This window comes from Balaenoptera physalus (assembly GCF_965194825.1).
Source record: "Balaenoptera physalus genome assembly, chromosome: 14".
NCBI lineage: Eukaryota > Metazoa > Chordata > Mammalia > Artiodactyla > Balaenopteridae > Balaenoptera > Balaenoptera physalus.
Window position 1 is genome coordinate 54527594 of NC_138893.1, and position 21283 is coordinate 54548876.

Below are 21283 nucleotides of genomic sequence, written 5' to 3' on the forward strand. Positions count from 1 at the left end.
AGACAGATCCAGAGAATCAATCTACATCCCTATCACTTCTGCTCTATTTCCAGCTCCCTCCTGCCTCCTATAGGTGACTATTTGTATTAGTTTATGATTTATCCTTCTAGTGTTTATGTTTGTATTTGCAATAATAAGTATGTGTATTTTCCTCTATCTTCTTGTTTTTTAAAAGAAGTAACTTACACTGTCCTGACCTTGTCTCTTCCACTTACCGTATCCCAGAGGTCACACCATTTTTATGGTGGCACAGAACTCTGTTACAAGGATGAACTAAAATGTATTCAACCAGTCCTCCACTGAAAAGCATTTAGGTTTTTCCAATTTTCATTGTTGCAAATAAAACTGCAACAAATAACTCTGTGCAGATGTTGCGTGCATGCGTGCGTCTGTGAAAGTGTATCTTCAGGAGAGGGTTCTAGAAGTGACATTGCTGGATTACAAGGTCAATTCATTTATTTTGTTAAATATTGCCAGTTCCCCTCCATGGGATTGTAACGTGTTGTTAGCAAAGACTGCCTGTTTCCTAAGAGCATCCTATCATCAGACTTGCAGATTTTTGCTGATCTGGTACGTAAACATGCGTATGTTCTTCGGCCTGGTTATAACCTTTCTCTTAATACGAGATTGATTGAGCATATTTCCATCCATTTAAAGACCATTTAAAGGCTTTTCATGGTCATTTTTTTTTTCCGTCTCAATTTTTAGGAGCTCTTTATCTATTCGGGAGATTAGCCTTTTATCTGTGATACATGATGCAACTCTTTACTCCCAATTTGTCCTTTGTCTTTTGATGATGTTTATAATGGTTTTTTGCCACAAAAAAGTTCTTGATGTTTTTCTAGTTAAATTTATCAATCTTTTCTTTGATTGCTTCTGGATCTTAAGTCATAGATAGGGTTATGAAGGAATTTAACTGTGTCTACTTCTGGTACAGCTATGGCTTCATTTTTATAGTTAGAGCACTGATCCATTGGGAGTTTTTGCTGTTGAATGGTTTGAGGTATGAATCTAAATTTTATCTCTTCCCCAGTGGCTTTGCAATTGCCCTGCTTATTAAAAAGTCCATCTTTCTCCCATTAGATATGCCACATTCATAGCATTTAATCTCCTTAAATTCTTCTGTTTATTTCTGCACTTTCTCTTTAGTTCTGTTGGTCATGCAGAAATACCATGCCGTGTTTATTAGAGAGGCTTCATAGCATGCTTTAAATCTGAGAGGTCTATCTCCTTCCACTCCCTTGATCTTCTTTGTCAGAGATTTCTTGGCAATTCTTGCTTGTTTTTATAGAGAGAGGAACTTTAGAATCTACTTCCCTCAGGTGTCGTTGGAGGAGAGGATCTTATTGCTATTTTTATTGGCATCACATTAAACTTATATATTAAATTGGAGATAATGGCATTCGTGACACTGAGTCATTCTACCCAAGAACATGGACCATCTCCCGATTTGCTCAAGTCTGCTTTAGTTGGGGGCCCTCTGAATCTAGATGGACTTTCTGGGTAGGAGGACTAGGAGACGAGTGGCGCTCCACCAGATAAAAGGTAACAGAAATTTGTCATCAACAGCCACAGCATCTGCTATCAAGGGCTTCTCCTGGCCTCCAGGACCTCAACCCCTGGAGGCCATGAACCTTATCTTGGCTTTCTACTTCTCTGACGCTCCCATTCCTTGGACAGAGCACTCTGCCTCTCCACCCTTGCCTGCTCTCTGGCTTCATCGTGGCCCTGACTAACAGGGAAGACCTGGCCTCCTGACCGTCTAGGACCCCATGTATTTGCCTCCTACCCCATCTTTGGAGAGCTATTTCTGGCTGGTGGCTGGGCTGTGTGACTGATGAGGAGAATGGGTGTTTGAGAACCAGTCTGACCAAAGGGATGGTCACGTGCTGGGAATTAGTGAGGAATAAGATGGAGCCCCAAGGTGAGACTCAGTGACAGGGGCATGAATGACATTCATACTTGGTTCTAGAAGAAAGGAAAAACCTCTGAAATCCTTCTTGAGAGTCAGCAGTTGGGAACATGGCCTGGGAATGAGAGTGGGCGTGGATCTAGGTGCAGAGAAGAAGCAGGAGGCTGAGCAGTGATCCAGGTGAGGATCTAGGCTGGAGTGAGAACAGGGCGAGGGTGGAAATATTATAAAGGAGAGTCTTGCTCGAAGACCGGCTCTGAGGGCTGAAGGCAAGGGAGGAGGTGAAGATGAGACAAAGGCCAGGAGTCGTCTGTCCTGACAACAGGCTATGGTAATGTTCTTACCAGCCAAGGACTTGGACTGATACTTGAACTGTTTTCTTCTAAGCTCTTCTCCTCGTAATACAGATACTGCACTCCAGGCCAATTTCATATACAGAATATTGAGTTTACTGAACAGATGAAATAGGGAACTGATTCATCTCACAGAAAGTGAAGCCTCGAGCTTAAAAGAGGCTTTGCCGATTTGTTCAAGACACAGCTGTGTCGTCTCCTTCCTTCTTCCTCCCTTCCTGCCCCCTCCCCACAAAGGAGAACAGATAGACCACTAGCAGCATCTGCCTCAGTTCCTGTTCTCTCTTGGCCTCTCTCTGGCCTCTTCTGCTATTTTTCTCCAGTGGTTTACCCAGGCTTCCTAACTTCCTCCCAAACCTTCCTCCATCTGGGCCCTTAACTGGCACTGGCCAATTAACCAGGCATGGGCCTGACCAACAGCAAGCTCCTGCTACTTTGGCCTGCGTGTGCCAGAAAGCTGCCAGGGCCACTGTTCCTGCAGGACGGCCTCCCCACCCTCATCCCAAGAATGGGGGCCAGCACAGGGAAAAGAGAGTGAATGGTTTGGGGGTTAAAGGGCCCTGGCTCAGGGATCAGGAAGAATGGGTGGCCTTAGGTAAGTGCTGTCACCTTTCTGAGGCTCGGACTTCACATCGTGAATGATAAGAGTACCCCCCTCGTAGAGTTGTTGTGAGGCTGGCCTTCCTGGGAGTAGGTTATGATGAGAACAATAGAAGCATACTGCATAGTATCCATGCCACGCTTCGCCTACTTCCTTTGGCAATTTGCCTAAACCAGCCCTGGCAGGGGAAGAGCCATGAGCAGGTGGGTGGCAGAGCAGAGAGGGTGAACCGTGGCTCACCTTCCAGTTTCAGTGAGGACTTGGACTACTTCCAAAGGTCTGTAAACTGACACAACCACCTAGCCTCACTTTGGGAAGCAATCTAGCACAGACCACCAAAGGCATCTCTTCTGGAAGCTGTGAGAGTGTTTCTGCTCGCGGAATCCAATTTCTGTGCACATGGGCCAATGTCCAGATGCCAGGTCAGAAGGAGTCTGAGCCCTTCTTGAATACCCTTTCTCATCCTCTAAAGATGAGAAGTTGAGGCCAGGGAGATTAAGTGATTCATCCAAGGTCTTGGTTAAGTTGGTGCCTTGATGTCAGGGCAGGGCCCACTGCCGAAGCACAGATATCTCTTGTGATGGCAAAACCCTGTGATTGTCAGCTTAGACTATGAAAACAAGCTTGGGTTTGAATCCCAACATTGATGAGTGGTGTAACTTTGGGCCAGTTACTTAACTTCCCTATGAATCAGTTTTTTCACATGTATAATGAATGGTGTCGGGACTACCCTGGTGGTCCAGTGGTTAAGACTCCGCGCTCCCAACGCAGGGGGCCCGGGTTCCATCCCTGGTCAGGGAACTAGATCCCACATCCCACAACTAAGAGCCTGCACGCCACAACGATGATCCCGCGTGCCACAACTAAGACCCGGTACAGCCAAATAAATTAATTAATTAAAAGAAAAAAAATGAATGGTGTCATAGTACACGAACATAAAAGCATTGAAAAAGCATGTTGTTGTTGGTTGTCATTAACGGATGCAAGGAAAAGCACCCAAGAGAAACCAGAGCTGGTTGGTCTCATCCCCAAACTCCAGTATAATGTCTTCTTGTTCTCAAGCCTCATCATTTCACAGAGCTAACTGAGACTTAGGCGGACTGTCCTGGCTTTGCCCCATAGCTTTAGACCAGATCTTATTTTATATATTTTTGTTAAATATTTAATATCTACAATAAGTACCTATATACCCACCACTCAACTTAAGAAATAGGACACTACCATTGCCTTTGAAGTCCTATGTGCCCCTTCACTGCAATCCCACTCCTTAGTTCCATTCACCTGAATTTTATATTTGTCATTCCCTCCCTTGGTTTGACCATATATGTATATGCCCTAAATAATAAATTAGTTTTACATGTCTTTAACCTAGATATAACTGGAATCATGGTGTATGATCTTCTCTAACTTGCCTTTATTGCTCAGATTATTTTTGCTATTTATCCATACTGATCAATTGTATTCAATCATTTTCACTGTTGAATAGTACTCCACTGCATGAATATGCCACAATTAATTTATCTGTTTTCCTGTTGAGGGGCAATTGGGTTGTTCCAAGTGTTATCTTGTTTTCTATTAGAAATGGTGCTTCAATGACAATTCTTGCACATGACTTGGTGTACATGGTATATTTTTAGTGTTCTGACACAGTGCTATGTTATGTATGACCTCATGCTGGGTCATAGGTATGTATGTCATCAAGTGTATTAGGTAATACCAAGCTGTTTCCAAAGTGGTTGTACCTAGTTATATTTTTATCAGCAGTGTACAGGAGTTCCACATTTTCTTTAAGGTTGGTATTATCCATTTTTCATTTGTTAATCTAGTAATTAATTAATTGTCATGTTCACTGTGCTGTGTAGATCGAGACTGAGTGTTTATCATGGTATGTTGATCTCCATGTGCTGTGGAAACCATGTTGTGTGGTCTTATTCTTTTCACAAGTCATAGGCTAAAATTTGGTGTCCTCAATTTCCATGTTTGCATTGACCAAGTAGTGGCAGCCTGGAACATCATGGCTATCACACTATGTTCCACATGGGGTAAAATGTCCGGTATGGAAAAGCAGACTCTCATTTTTATCATGTCAGACTAGACACAGTAAAAAGAAGAAAGACAAGTGGCTGTAAAAAGAAAAAGCAGAAGTGTAACTCTTGCCCTTGGTCTTTTTCTCTGGGGAAATAATAAGTTCGCAGCCCAGGTGCTGAACAGAGTTGTTGGTTGAGAGAAAAGCCAAGTAGCCGATGGGGTGCACTTTACAGTAATCTAGAAGGAACAAGCTGATTATCGCCCCATTCAGTGGAGCTTGATTTTCCCGATCCTGATGACATTCTACGTGCCTTCACTCTCCTGGTCTACTAGTTCCTTTCTGTTAAGAACTGTGAGGAGCTGAGGGGCGAAGGTCTAGAACTCTTTCAAGATAAATTGCAAGAAAATTGAGCTTCCTGTTTGGGGAAAATAAACAGTTGGAAGAGCCAAGCACTTACATTTTTCTCATGAAAGATGAACTTTCTCGCTGGCCTGGCCAATTCAGGGGTTTGGCCAAGCAGAAGGGCCCCACCCTTCAATAGCCCTGTGGATTCTGCTCCTGACCATCTGGTTAAACTAGAAATTCAGAGACGGTATATGAATGTGAATAATCAAGATTTACCTGGAGAAATACAGAACCTCTGTTTGTACAAAGAAGAGGCACAGGAGGAAAGGAATCCCTCTACTACATCCATCTCTGCCATTGCCGCTGTTGCCTCTCACCTTCCTCCCCCTCCTTCTCCCCTTCCCCTCCTCCCCCTTCCCCTCCTCCCCCTCCTCCTCCTCCTCCTCCCCCTCCTCACTGGCCCATCACTAGGTCTGGTGAGGGGATGGAGGTGAGCAGTGGATGAGGCCAGGAGGGGACAAAAGGCAGTGAGGAGAGTGGCACCCTGCTTTTAAGGGGACTTCTGGATGGCCTGATGTCAGAACTGTATTGTTGGGACGTTGTTAAATTTGTTCTTAGCTGACCTTTGAGTGCATGTTGATTTTGTTTGAAAGCATCTGGCTATCAGCACAACTCCTGACACCATCAACCTGATAAAGAGGCCATGCTGTACAATGGAGATCCTCTCCCCTTTTCCAGATCTCCTATCTGTCTCTATCCCTAATGACCTTGCCTAGAGAATTGTCTTCCCATTTTACACAGATCTTCAGGAAAACTGAATTCTAACTCTCAAAGTAAACTGCTACCACTGTGTCACTGTCATCTTGATATTTATTTAAAAACATTTGGGGGAGGGGAGTGAGGAGAAACTATACCAAAATGCCATTTTCGTATAACGATCCTTTAAGTGGAAACGTTTATCCATGACTTTATGCAAATGAGCAGAAAGTCCCAAAGAGACTTTCAGATGGAATTGATTATTCTGCTTTTCCTTGAGCTCAGGAAGGGGACAGCATGACACCTGCTGAAAACAAGGACTATATGTGTTCAGGACAACAGGAAGTAGTGACCAGCCAGAAGCTTGCCCTGACCTGGTTATAAATCTGGTTACAGAAGAAAGCAGCTGGAAAGAAATTTGCATGTCCAATAGGTTTCACTATTAAAGTTTACACAACGTGGAGTAATCAGCCAAGCTGGCTGGCTACCCAGATCACATGACTATGTAGAAACATGAAACTTGACTAAGTGCTCAAGCAAGTTTTACTTCTCCCTCTTGCAGGGGTGTTTGCCAGCAGCCTGCACTCTCAGAAATCAGACTCAAGTGACTAGGACTCTTGAGATCAAAGTCTTACCATGCTACTCCCCAGGACAGCCAGGGACTGCTGACGTGACCACCGGACAGTGATCTGTGGTTCGTATAGTTACCAAAAAGAATGGATAAGCTTAATAAAATAACTGTCCCCGCCAGTCAGAAGTTGAGGTAAGATTTTTGCCATCCAATACTTTTCCTTCTTCTCCTATTTTTTTTTTCTTCAATGATCTTATTGCATCTCAGAAATACTGAAATCCTGGAATACTTTGCTAGCTGTAAGGCAGTGGGGTGTCAATTGCTATAGGGAAGGGGACTTGCATTTTTAAAGAAATGTGTAGGAACTAGTGAGCTTATTCTAGCTGGCTTTGCCAGTGATGGATTGAAGTGTAAAGCTTTGAAGAGAAAATAAAACAGAAAAGCCAAAGGCTTAGATTCTACCAATGGTTAGCTTGGAGAGTCTGAACACAACAAGCTTTTCTAAAAAAAGTTTGGTCTAATCTGAGTACTCAAATATTTCATTGTGGATTACTATTTAATGTTAAAGATTTTTGTAATAATTTGTATTCGTTGTAGTTTTACTATCTCATTTATTTTGTGGCTGTATGTCACAAGTGTTTTGGGGAGATTAGATCTGTTTTTCCAGTGTCTTCATGTCAGAGTAACAATTATCTATAAAAAGCCACTTAGAAAGAATAAATAAACCAGAAGTGGCCCAAGGGGAAAGAATCAAGAAACTCCTCTGACCTATAGAAGAAAAGACTTCCCAAATTTTATTTTGAAGATTTTCTTTTTGTCTCATTGTGACAACATCATGGCTTTTTGAGACTGGAACTTTTAAGTGTTCAATGAGTGTTTTAAATTTCAGCTACCACTTGAACTTCAGTTTTTCACAGGGTGATGTGACACGTGTAGCAAGGAAGTTATCACAAATGATAAGGAGCTAGAGAATCAGAGCTTTTGAGACAGAATTTAAGAGAAATTAGTCTGGGAATGGCAGAGGGATAGCCCTTCACAGTTAGAATATGGGTCATATACCTGGTAGGCACTTGGTAAATGATAGTTTGAAACGAACTGCTGGTCTGGAATCAAGAGGCAGCATGGCCGCAGTCAGCCCTTTCAAGGGTGTGTTGATAAGGAGACAAAAAGCTTCTTCAGTCTTGCCCTTGGTCTCACATTGCTACACCGTCATGGGAGGGGGGCAGGTAAAACAGTGCAAGTAGTAAGTGACTCAATGAGTATAAGAAGTGAATTGGAGTAGCTGGAGAGGTTTTAACAGACAAGATGCTTCAAGTGCTAAGCTTTGTCAACGTAAATGAACAAACCAAATCAAATAAAAACGAACATGTAGATATTGAGAACGGAGTAGTGGTTACCGGAAGTGAAGAGGCAGAGGGCAGAGGGTGAAATGGGTAAAGGAGGTCAAGTGTATGGTGATGGGTGGAAACTAGATTTTTGGTGGTGAGCACACTATGGTACATACAGAAGTAGAAATACAATGTTGTAAAAGTGAAATGTACATAATGTTATAAACCAATGTTACCGCAATAAAAAAATAAATAAATAAAGAGCTAGGCTTTGAGAGGCAGGTAAGATAAAAGAAGTTGGAGAATTGGAGGGAAAGCCTGATGTGCTGGGAGGGAAGAAAGACAGAAGCTGACGCTGGGAGCTGGACTAGACTAGGTCCATTTGTAGGATGACGAGGAGAGTCTTCTGCCCAACAGAGGCTGTAGAATAGATGTGTGGGACCAGGAGGTCCTCAAAAGGTTGGATGCGTAGGGTGGGGCCAGATCACAAAGGACAGTGAGGGCTCTAACCACGGAGGGCTGGAGAACGGTTTATACAGTTACAGATGTCATGCCAATGGGCTTAAGGGAGGTTGGCAGGATGGACCGGAGGGGGCGGAACCTGGAGACAGGGATGCTCAGTAGGAGGGGCGGTTAAGTAACCCAAGCCTCTAGTGCTGCATTCCTGGACTTGGGGCAGAGCAGTGAAAAGGGAGAGGGAAGGAAAGACATGCCAAAGAAACTAACAAGGCATGGATATTAAGGTTTCTCTCAAATGAGCAAGAGGGTTTAGAAGGTCTTTTTCAGAGATATTCCATAACCTAGGCCTATACTAAGTCTTAGAACCTCTTTCAGGATATCCAGATGGGAATTTAAATAAAGAGAGGCAATAGAACCTAAATCACTTTATGATCCTTCCCTCGGGGACAAAGTCCAGCTTTGTCACAGAGCAGTCGATAGACAACATACAACACTAGATTAGAGGGTAGAAAACCAAAACCATATTGTGGATAATCATATACTACATTCGTCTGCTCAGGCAAAAGTAACTTTTTTTTTTCTACTTGGTTACTGAGTTGTTTTTACAGAATTGGCCTGTTTTGATAAAATGTGCACTGTCGATGTGGAACTTTTCAAAGAAATGAAATTGTAAACACAATGAACTTGAAGCACCATTTAAAATCTTTTCTGTAATTAGATGGGATGGCGAGGAATAGGTCAATGAATACTTGATCCCTGTGGTTTGCATCCTCTGTCCTGACAGGTTATCACCAATTCAGAATGTTGCTGACTGTGCAATTATTTGGCATCAGATGACAGTATAAGTGAAGAGCTGTGTTCATACTCTTAGGTTTATCAAAGTTTATATGATAATTTGCTTAAATTCTTAGCCAGAAAAAATAGAGAGATAGTGAGTGTCCATCAAGGGGGAGTAAAAAGGATGACCCTGATCTAGGGGGTATATTCCCAGGGCTGGAAAGAGACTAGAGGCAGAATGAGTGACCAGGAGGGAGGGAAAGTAGAGTCAACTAAGGAAAAGAGGGCAGGCATGATTGGAAAAAAAAAAAAAAAAAGATTCTCAAAATGAAGGAGAAAGAGAAGGTTCCAGGTGGACCTTCCCAGATGGACAGCTGGGGATGAGTAGTCAGCCTGAGAGTTTCTACTGCAGAGGAATTGAGAAAGGTGAAGTGGCTAAGTTGTATGTGACCACAGAAATGTGTGAGCACAGATTCTTGCTTTTTATCTCCCCTTGGGGCACTACATGAAGTCGATTTCTCTGTTAATGGGAATCCAAAAACTCTCAGGATCTTTTAGTTGATTCTTAGCCATGATTTTCCCTGGATTTTATAAGGTAACGATATTGTCAGAAACGCAGCTCAGACCTGAGGTCTCAATCCTTCCACAGTAAGTATTCCTATTCATAAAAATATTACACTTCTAGGTAAACGTTTCAACATTTACAGTCCTGAATCACAATGACTATATTCCTTTCAAGTTAGTGAAACTAGTTTGTAAAGGAAATTTTACGTTTTTATATTTTTGACAACCTCCCAGATGACTCATCGTCTGTGTGTGTGTATTTTTCTTTGTAGCTCCCACAAACACATGCTCACTTATTTTTACAAATGGAAAAAGTCTTTGACACAGGTGTGGTCAAGCCAAGTCTCCCTAATCCTTATATTGTTGGTTGAAGAGTATGGTATTTTTCAGTCAAACTAACATATGTGTGAGTTTAGGAAAGTTTACTTAAATTCCCTGGTCCTGGCTACTTCAGCTGAAAAGATAGAGATAATAACAGCACCGATCCCACAGGGCTGTTGTAAGGATTAGAGTGATCCTGGCACATAGTAATTATTGGATTGAAAAATGGTGGTTATTTAATATCTTATTGTTATTCTTATTAATTCTATAGATGTGCCATTGATTTTCTGAACAGAAACATAGTACTTTACATTGATCCTTGATAAATTTCATGTCAGTTTCAGTTCTTCTTTTTAGCTATTTTGTCTATTTTACCTGTTGCTTCTGACATCTGTGGCATTTAGCTTTGCATGGACTGTGACGTGACAAACATCCCTTCTCTGCCCTAATCTAAGTGGCTAATAAACTGTTGAGCATGACAGAGCCCTGCCATGGGTGTCTGGGTCTCACGGCTAGGGGTCTCACTTGGAGATCCTATTTGACAGATCCTGGGACATGATTTTTCTTCTCAGGTCTTGGAATCCTCAATTGGCGTTTCCAGTTACTTGACTTTTCAAGTTCAATTCTTCAGAAACAAATTTATCTTCTTTTCACCTTTCTGCCACTAGATCCCTCTCTGGTCCTCCCTGTTTCTGTCAGTGGTGTCATCATCAACTCTAAGTCTGATGCATCCTTTCCTCTGTACCTCCACTCACCTAACACAACCTCTAGTCTTTCTTTCATGATGCTTCCATATATGCCCTTTTCTTTCCTTTTCTACCTCACCATCCTGGTTAGGTCCTCATCACCCTGTGTCCCCCAGCTACAAAATGAGGAGTTTGGATCTGACAATTCTCAAAGTCCCTCTCAGCTCTGATGTTGTGTGATCCTTTAGCCATGAAGACCATGTTTGAAATGTTACATCCTCTAAGGCTACCATTTCATCCCATGACCCTCAGGAAATATTTCCTGACGGAATTATCAACTTGTTTGAGACAGTTTTCAAAATATTTTCAAACTCTTTTCTTACAAAGTTTTGGAAAACTGCCCAACTCAGAACACTGGGGACAGAGGATTCATCTAGACAGCATGCAGATGCATCATCTAGAAGGTAGCTATGATGTATTAAGAAGGACAAAGCGATTGGTACCCAAAAGGGCAGGATTCCGATTGCCAATTACTAGCTATGGGTCCTGATGAAGTCCCTCAACTTCTCTAAGCCTCAGTTTCCTCAACTGTCAGATAAAACTAGAGATCTCTTCCTCACAGGCTTGTTGTGAAGACATGGGCTAAAGTGCCCAGAATATTTGTCACATGGTTAGTATAACAAGTAAATAAAAAGTAAACACAACAATCAGTACTTTTAACCCACCCTTCATGAATGACCATATGTTATCTCTCTTCCTACTCATGGTAGAAGATCCAACCCCCTTTAACTGGAGGGCAAGCAGAGCAGGAAGCTTCCCAGGGGCTCACGGTGGGTGGATAGAGCACATCCTGAATACAAGTGTGTCTTGGGCATCTCTCTTCTCATTCTTTTATAAGTTTAGATCAGAGGCCAGTGCTGAGGTGGGAGGGCAAGAGGAGGCATAGCATCTAATGGTAGAGACAAGATAGACTTCCCAGGAAGTATGGTTTCCTATTCTCCTCACACTGCCTACCCGCCTTATGTCAGCTGAGAACCTGCTCAACTAGGCTATATTGTGTTGTACCAATGGATGCAATTCTCAGACAAGGTCTCTGTCTTCTCATGGGCCAGCTACATGGGAGCCACTTTAGAAATTTGCTTAGTGTTTGTGGATTTCAGCATCATCAGCTAGGAAAACTCAAGGCACTCTTTCTCATCCACTCTGGGCATGGGTCTGCCAGGAAAACGCCAAACCAGAGTCCACATATTCAAGGCACCCTCTCTTCTGGATCCAATAATCACCCAAACAATGTGTGCTGTGGCTGAACAATTCCTCCCTCTTCGTGCAACCTGTCTCCAAAGTGGCTATGATACAATTAATTCGGTTTCCAAGAACTGAACCACAATTACATTCTAGCCCTGTCTCTTACATCACTGGATGGGAGGAGATTGGGCTGGTACCAAATGCTTTAGGCACACATTTACAATCTCTTGGTTTTCCCCCACAAATGATTAACCTCATCTGTTCTGTGGAGAATTTACTTGTTTGGTGCATTTTCAAAGAGGATCTTACTATTGCCCTCATGCAATGACATGAAGGAATCTAGGCTTGTTACATGAATAAGAAAAAAAAAGAAATGAAATAATAGCTTGTTATAGAGATATTGAAACACTGGATGGCTTTCTTTGGCTTTTTAATAAACCCCATAGAAGTTATCTTCTTCTGCCCTCCCCCAAGACATAGCTGCATCATTTAGATCAGTGGTTCTCCACGAGGGACAATTTTGCCCTCCAGGGGACATTTGACTATCCCACTTGGGGAGGGGGTGCTGCTCGCACCTCGTAGGTAGATGCCAGGGGTACTGCTAAACATCCTGAACCGTGCAGCGCAATCCTTACAGCAAAGTATTATCTGGCCCAAAATGTCAATAGTGCTGCAGTTGGGAAACTCTGAGCCAGACCAAGTGGAATGAATTCTGTGTAGAACAAGAAGCACAGATTCACTTGTATGTGCGTATAGTGACAGTATGTATTTATAATACATATCTTTGCAATTGATGTGGCCTCTGCTTGCTGGACTGATTTTCCTCTGTCTGGGATGATTTGGGTCAGGGGTTGCCAAGGGGAAAGTTCAGAAGTGCTTGAGCCTATATTTCAATGAGTTGTTTTTGAAAAAAGAATTTTTAGCGTCAAACAAAACTAGATTCCAGGAACTCCATGCACCACTGAAGCATAAGTTGTTCTCATCTGGGTAGAGAAATGAGAGCAGGAAAAGATTTCCAGACATCAGGTCGCCTTGGAATAGTATGTTTCTACCTCTCTAAGTAGACTGGGCAACTTGAGTGGACACCACTAGAGTTAGGATAAAAAGTCAGTCAGACTCCGATTCTGTAGGCTAGTGGTCACAGGGGCTGCCACTGCCTCCCCATCAGACACATTGTGGCTCTTGCTTTGTGATTTGGATCTGTCAGGTCCCCTTAAATCTCACTGACCTGGGACCATTCTGCTTCTTTAAGGTGACCCTGCATCTCTCTAGGTGTTGATGTCTAAGCTCTCAGAAACAGCTTTAGTTTTCTCATTCCACGTACCTGCTCAGCTTCTTAAGCCTCCAGAGACCAAGCACACAATTAGAGGTTAAGAGGATGGCACACCTGTTGCTCCAGAAATGGGCCCCCCCTGCAGACTGGGTGGAATTCCAGCCCCCATCCAAGTCCTGCCTCCAGATCAAGGGAGCCGTGAACCCTGAAGCATGCTCCAGCTGACTGTCCGCTACGTCCCACTGACCTCAAGGCTCCCCAGCACACTGTAGCGAAGCAGCTTTTGTGCCGGGCTCTGATGTTGGAGCACAGGTGCCCAGGTCTGCGGTAGAAACCCTCCCTCAGAGAAGCACACCTCCTGCTGTGGGCTGAGCCTCTTACTGGCTCATGTGTTCCCATCCCCGGTTCTACATCCCTCAGTGGGCAGCTTGTCTTCCTTCCCACGCCTGTACCTCGCTCCACAGCTGAGGACTGTCTGCTCCCAACAACTCCTCCCTCCAGCCGTTGCTGCTCCTTGTTTAACCCGCCTTCTCCTACCTGTCCTGTCTCACCTCCCTTCTGAAAGGTCATCCATCAGCAGCTATATCTGCAGGCTGATTTTCCACTCAGGTGTTTTCACAACCCTTTTACAGAATCATGGTCTAGGACCCCAAACAGGCCGTAGTCCCTCAGTCCAGCATGGCTTGTTTCAATGCTCATTTGCACAGCAAGGCACGGAAGCCAGCTTAAGGGAGGTATTGCATGTCCTTGATGAGCGGTGCTTCCCCGTTGGCCACTTTCCTGAGAAAGGAGCTCGTTATCCCAGGGGCGTCTCTGCCTCCCAGCAGGCCAGCTGGGGGCCCCAGATCTCCTCCAGACTTCAACCCTCCCCATGGTGTAGGGAATACACAGCAGAGGCCACTGAGTTTCCTGGGCCTGTGCTGTGCAGTCTCACAGGGCCCCATGCTTGGTTTAATGTCTGCTGCTGCAGTCTTAAGATTCTCAGTAATTTTGAACTAGTAGCCATGCATTTTCATTTTACACTGGGCCCCAGAAATTAGGTAGCCAGTGCTGGCCACAAGTTCCGTGAGCCCCCTCGGCTGAGCCTCTCCCCCTGCAATGTGTCAGGACACAGACATCAGTGGAGAAGCCTCCTCCTTTCCCCTCCCCAGCCCCCAAGTCAGAAAGGTTTACTGGGCAAGTAAGATGGAGAGACCATCTCTCTAGTCCCTCAGGTAAGAGGCCCAGAGAGGTGAAGTCACTTACCCAAGCTCACACCAGAAAGGCCTAGTCTAGAGCTACACCTCCATGTTTGCCTAGGAGGAGGGAGGAACAGCAGGCCACACCTTCCTTTTTTTTTTCCTGTGTTATTTACTGGCCAGTAAAACATTCTAGCTTAGTCTGTGTTCTATATTTTTCCTAGACTTTTTTTTTTTAACTAAAAAGCAGCTAATTTACTAGTCAGAAACCCCAGTGAGGCCCTACAGAATATTACTGTCAGTATTTCATGCTATTACATGTTTCCAGGTCCAAACTTGAATTTCACACTGACTCAGTCATGTTTGGTACCCTACTGATACTATATATTTTTCAAAGAATGTTCCCACAATTGTTCATGTAATCTGAGAGTGAGTTATAATTAAAAAGAGCAGAGTTGGTCTTATGTGTAGACTAAGCATACAGGACCATGTTGTATAATTTAAGAAGTGCCCCAGAAAGGTGATTTTTGCTGAACTTTGGAATCAGGCAGACCTAGGTTTGAATACTTGCTCTGTACTCCCTTGCTCTTGGTCTTTGAGAAGTTTACTTAATCCTTTTTAGCCTCAGCTTTTCACCTGGAAAATGGGAATAATAATATATAATATAATAGGGGTGTTGTAACAGTAAACATATTAAATAGAGAGTAAGAGTTCAGTCAATGTCCCCTCCCCACAAATCCCTCCTGGCCTGGGCTCTCCTGTTGCCCCAGTTGTGTCATTAGAGAGACATCCTCCTGGGATAAGGTGTGTCTCAGAGTCCTGGTTCAAACTTAAACATCACTATGTGTAATAGGTTAAGGCATTAAGCCCTTAGCCGTCACTAACATCCAGGCGGGAATCTAACAGCTCAGACCCTGGGGACGGAGGGCTGTGCTCTTCTGTCTCCCGCCCAGAGGTGGCTCAATCTATGGTTGTTAGTTGAAAGAAGGGGACATTGTTCAGGAAAGTGGTGATAAGAAGGAGGGAAAGGTCAGAGGAGGGAGACCACACCTAAGTAAAGGGAGTTCCCAGCGGGGAGGCTGTGACTGCGGTTGCTTGGACCAGAGGATTAGAGAGTTGAGCTCAAAGGTAGAAAGAAATGCCCTCCCCCATTGACTACGTTGTTGCTGTTTACTTTACAACTTTACTTGGTTCAAAGTGCAAAAAGCTGCAGGGTGAAGAGTACCTTTTAAGCATGTTTGGCATATTAATGACCACACCTGATCCTGGACAGGAAGGAAACAGTCATTTTTAGTGCAAATAACTACAGTAGAATCAAATACAAACAGGAGAAGTATACTTTCAAAAAGGAAAATGGCAAATGTAATATCACATCGCTGGAAAACTGGACCCTCTACATTTATGTAACTATTTTGCCTTTTGAATTGTCTTTACAGCCTGTTCAGGGTCAAAGTCCGCTTTTTACAACTGAAAACCTTTTGATTTCATGTCATCACCACATATACAGATTATCACAGTTGCCCAACCAATCCCAGATGACTGGTCAAATTCACCTGATGAATGCTGAAAACAACTCTTAACATGACTAAAACAAAAGCTATTCGTGTGCCTCAAAAGTAAATTGGAAAAAAAAATCTGCTTTAAAATTGCTAATGACTACTTGGGGCGAGGAACTGTTCTGCAACTAGTTAGTGGTGGTGATTGCACAGCACTGTGAATTTACTAAATACCACTGAGTTGAACACTTTGAAATGGTGGAATGATGAATTTTTGGTAATGAAATTATTTTCCATATTTACCATAAAATATTATGAGGATCCATGATCATATTTTTGTTCGACCAATTAGATACTGTGTCAAAGCTGTTTAAAAAAAAAAAAAAAAATGTATTAACTGGGGAATTCCCTGGCGGTCCAGTGTTTGGGACTCAGGGCTTTCACTGCAGTGTGCCCGGGTTAGATCCCTGGTCGGAGAACTAAGATCTTGCAAGCTGTGCCATGCGCCCAAAAAAAAAAAAAAATGTATTATCGATAAATGTTTCTGGATGGTAAACACTTAAGAATGTCAATGCTTCCTTCCACTTCAATCCCTACACGTGATATTCCCCAATATCTTTTTTTCACTAAGATCCCAAAGAAATGAGCTTGAGTCAAATTTTTTCAATGTATCGGAAATACCATTCTGCAAAATCTCTCTTTACTCCCTGAAAATATCTATGCTTTTAGCTATAGAAATGAATGCCCAGACAAGTGGGTGTACCATGTAGACACACCCAAGGCTCATTTTTTTTCCACATGAAGGCTAATTTTTTAAAGAACACGCTCAAATTCTTAAAACATATTCCTTTTCTAGAATTACATAGGATTATATTTTCAGAATTTTCTGAAAATGATTAGAGTTACTTATTTATCCTTGAGTCTTACGAATTTGAGAATCATCAGTTTCACACAATAATTTTTATGTTGTTAGAGGAAAGACTGTAAACATCACAAAATTCCTGCTACCAGCACCTAGTTAGAACAAGAAGCAAATCAGAGCCCAGGCACTTCCCTGGTGGTGCAGTGGATAAGAATCCGCCTGCCAATGCAGGGGACATGGGTTCGAACCCCGGTCCGGGAAGATCCCACATGCCGCAGAGCAACTAAGCCCGTGCGCCACAACTACTGAGTCTGCGCTCTAGAGCCCATGAGCCACAACTACTGAGCCCATGTGCCACAACTACTGAAGCCCGCACGCCTAGAGCCTGTGCTCCGCAACAAAAGAAGCCACTGCAATAAGAAACCCACGCACGCAGAGAAGAGTAGGCCCCGCTCGCAGCAACTAGAGAAAGCCCGCGCGCAGCAACGAAGACCCAAAGCAGCCAAAAATAAATAAATTTATATTAAAAAAATAGGTTAAAAAAAAAAATCAGAACCCAGTACAGGATTAAATAACAGGACCTCTGGGGGCTCTTCCAAACCCATGAGCCTCCCTCAACTTTTTTGCTTTTCACAACCTGCTTTCACATGTTTTAGGAAGAAGCTTGCCTCTATCCCAGCCCCTCCCTGCTGTGTGGGTGAGTGAGGGCAAGCATCAGCAAGAGGAAGGAAAGTGCTGCATCCCTACAGACCCTTAAAATCAGGGAGGAGGAGAGCCTGACAACTTCAGCTGTCACATCAAGGGGCAAATCTTCTAAGAACTTTTTAAGGCTAGTATAACCTAGTTTCCTGTCATCTCATCAGTGTCAGAACAGTGTGGCCCAAGCCTAACTGCCTCTGATAGGGTAGAGTGTGAAAGGAGTTTTTTGGAAAGGAATCAGGATATGAATAGGATCATCCTTGGTCCTGGTTATGCCAAGTCAGCCCAATTTTGGTCTGTTTATAACCAAGTTCAGCAGTCTAGACTTGCCAAAGACTATCACAAAATATTTGTAGATCTCAGTGGGAAAAAAAGAAGGAAATGGTGGAGCGTCTGCAGAAACTTGCAAATTACTTTCTCTGGTTAATAGGTGGTTAGTAAGACAACCCAGGCTGCGAGATGCTCACATGTAAGGTGCACACATGCCCCTACTCCAGGACTCTTAGGTGGCCTTTCTGACTAGGGTGATAAGAAGGGCACATGGGGATAGCTACCCAGGTCTCCTTGCAGCTGACCTCAGCCACTCTGCTTGTGAGCCTGTTCTGGACCCAGAGAGCCCCTGCCACATTCCTTCCTGCCGCCTGCACACACTGCCCTCTCTTTCCGCCTCTTCCTGCCATCTGTCCCTTCCTCTTTTTTCTCTGCCCCTCCCTAAAGACTGAAACAGGCCCCTAAGAGACCATGCAACCATCTAGCAACAAGTCTGACCTTGGGGACTAGTGGCAGGGCAGTGGGGGCACATGTGTCCCCAGTAAAAACCACTTGGCTGGTAGAGGGATTGGATGCCTTCTTCAGGGATGGAGAGGAAGGTGCCCAGAGAGGCACGTGGTGAAGCTGGTCATCCACCCTGGTGAGGGGCCCAAGCTGAGACAAGTCAGCACATGTCATCCAGGGGTGGTCGAGAGCACGGGTTCTGGAGTCAGATGGCCCAATTTTGAATCCCAGCTCTGTTGTTTATTACATGTAGGACCTGGGGCAAATTACTTCTCTGGGCAAATATTTTCTCACTATAAAAATTAGGATAATCACAACAATGTGAATATACAATGTGTATGTGAATACACTACTGACTGTACACTTAAAATTGGTTACGATCATAAATTTAATGTTATGTGGTTATTTTTGGATCACACTTTTTAAAATGGGGATAATAATAAGACCTACCTCACAGGGTTGTGAGGGTTAAATGAGTTAATGCACGTGAAGTACCTGGCACATAACACACGCTCAGTGAGCGCTGGCGTTCACTGTTGTCGCCACTGATTATCCAACTGACCACTAGCCTGGCTCCCTGGGCTTGGGCTGTAACCATGGCTCTGGGCTATGGTATGAGAAGTTGGAAGGCACATCCCTGCCATGGAAAAGCTGGTCCTCTAGAAGGAGACTCGGACCATGTGTGGAAAGGGAAGGAGCAGGGTGTGAGGGAAAGAGCTGGGGGAATCCTCAATAATTGATCTTGGCGCAATGGCAAAATGTCTCTGGAATTTAGTGTCCTCCCTTCCAAGAGGATGCTGACCCAGGATATTCCTAGAGTCTCTCTCACCACCAAACTTCTGTGACTACCTTGATGACAGGCAAAACTAGGAGTTGGGATTTCAGAGCTGTGTGGTCTGAGACCAGCCCGGTGACCTCCTGGGCCTTGTATCTGCGTCTGTGAATGGGGCTGGGGGAGCTACCTCACTCTTGGGAGGCTTCTCAGGTTATCACAGGATGGAGAGGACTTGCCAAAACTTCTGTGCCAGCTTCACCGTGGACTCGCTCTCCAGAAGGAAGCAGCTTTGGTTGCTGAATTTGCAAATCTAAATATAACACCAATAATGCCACAGAAAGGCTGGCCTGGAGGAAATGGGGCATGAGGAAGCCAGGCCAGGGCTAGAAGAGGCTGTGGAAAGGACAGAGGAGGGAAGCTGGTGATAGGACAAGGTCTGCTGCATGCAAAAAACAGAATACTCACTAGAAAGTGGCATTCTGCTTCAAAATGACGGTCGGTAGCCAGACTTCAGTCTTGAGACAGAAGTTATCCAAAAGGAAGATATTTTGTGTGAATCAGAGAATTCCCACCCCCCCCCCCACCCATCTGTCTCTCTCTGTCCTCTGGTCTGATATAGGTCAGAGGCTTCTGACATGTGATGTGGTGGCAGAAGGGACCTTCCTCCTGCATTACCAGACACAGGGTTTGTGTTCAGGGTAGCTCTGGATCCACACATGCCCTACACAGTCTGCACTCACTGAATATTTGTGGAGTAAATAAGACAAACACATGTCTTACATAAAACAAATAATAATATTAAACTTTAAGGGGGAGGCCCCCCAAGTCAGTAAATCAAGAAATAATATTTTCATGTAATATTTTAAAAATCAAAATTAATGCAAAAAATTCCATGATGAACAAAATATTGACATTTTAAATGAAGAGAGGACCAGGTCACTGACACGGCGCTGTGTTCCAGCACAGTCCTCTGTGAGAACTGTTGGCCTTGTGGCCGTCAATTCTCTCTTCTGCCCAGCTGAGGCCCTGAAGGCCACTCCTAGTGTTACCCCACTATTTTGGGGATCCCACTGCTGTGGGCTTGGGCCAGGGCCCAGCAGAGTTGCCTTCCTACTGGTCTCTGAGCCACCAGTGTCACCATGCCCAGGCCCTCCTCCATTCTTCCACCCTAATCATGACACGCCTCTGAGTAAAGGTTTCCAAAGGCTTCCTGTTGCCTATAAAACCCATCTCCTTGGCCTGACTAACAAGGTCCTTGACTCCCTGTATCCCCCCAACCCAGCCTCAGCTTTGACCGCACCTTCCCCCAATACCCCCAATTCCTGCCACTCTCAGCTTCTCACTAGACCCCAAACATCTCAGAAAATTTCCTCTGAGCCTTTGTAGTTGCTGTTCCCACTACCTAGCTGCTGTTCCTCACTCTTTTGCCCGGTGAATTTTTATTTTCCCATCAAGATCCAGCTCTCAGGTCACTTCATCTTAAAACCTCAAAGCAGTCACTCCCTTTTTAGGATTCTTACAGCTCTCTGATCTTCCCTGTTCCCAGCAAAGAATTATGAGTAGTTTTCACTTGTTATCTATCTGTATCACATGAATTTTTAAAAATTAGCTGTATTACTTTCATAAACTGAACAAAAAAACTATTTTCAGTTTAGGACAAAAAAACAGTTTAAGATATAAAATACAAAAGATGTCATGTGAGCCAAATCATAATTCAAAAATTGCTATAGCACTGGAGATTAAATGACTAAGTACTACCTGAGTGCTATGAATTCAGGATATATAGAAATATAATTTAGAGCTGTGAAAGACTTGAATGTCCGTGTAATCCAGCCTTCTCATTTTATAGGAGAAAATGAAGCATTAACTGTGACAAGAATTGCTCAGATTTGCACAGCCAGGAAGCTTCAGAGATTAGAGTAGAATCTGCATCTCTGGACTCTCAATCCAGTGCTCTTTCCTTAAGTGACCTCCCTTCCTGTGCCCTAGAAATGATCTGTAAGGGGAAAGGGATGACTTGAGCTGGGCCGTGGGCTGGTGGGATGGAATGGTAACAATTGTGGGTTCATAACAGTGGGTTAATTATGTCTAAAATGTTTGGTGTCCAAATTTTGAAGGCCTTTGAATGCCAAGCTAATGAGCTTTTACCTTATCCTGCAAGAAACAGGGAGACATCGAAGACTATTCATGAGTGGAATGACATGATAAAAGCAATTTAAGAAAATGAACATGGGGAAGCGGAGAGACTGAGGGTAGGGAGACAAGATGGGGGACCACAG

At 43.8% G+C, this 21283-nt stretch overlaps 1 protein-coding gene across 2 annotated transcripts in view; it reads left to right on the top strand.

Annotated features, from left to right (window-relative positions):
• Positions 1–5725: 5725 nt before the first annotated feature.
• Positions 5726–21283, top strand: part of BLNK (B cell linker) — an 83651-nt gene continuing 68093 nt past the window's right edge. The window contains exon 1 of one of the 2 annotated variants that reach the window (XM_082423789.1): positions 5726–6759. In XM_082423789.1, coding sequence (XP_082279915.1) covers positions 6713–6759 — 47 coding nt within the window. In that variant the 5' untranslated portion in view covers positions 5726–6712. The remainder of the gene's footprint in view (positions 6760–21283) is intronic. The other variant, XM_082423790.1, reaches the window with a different exon arrangement.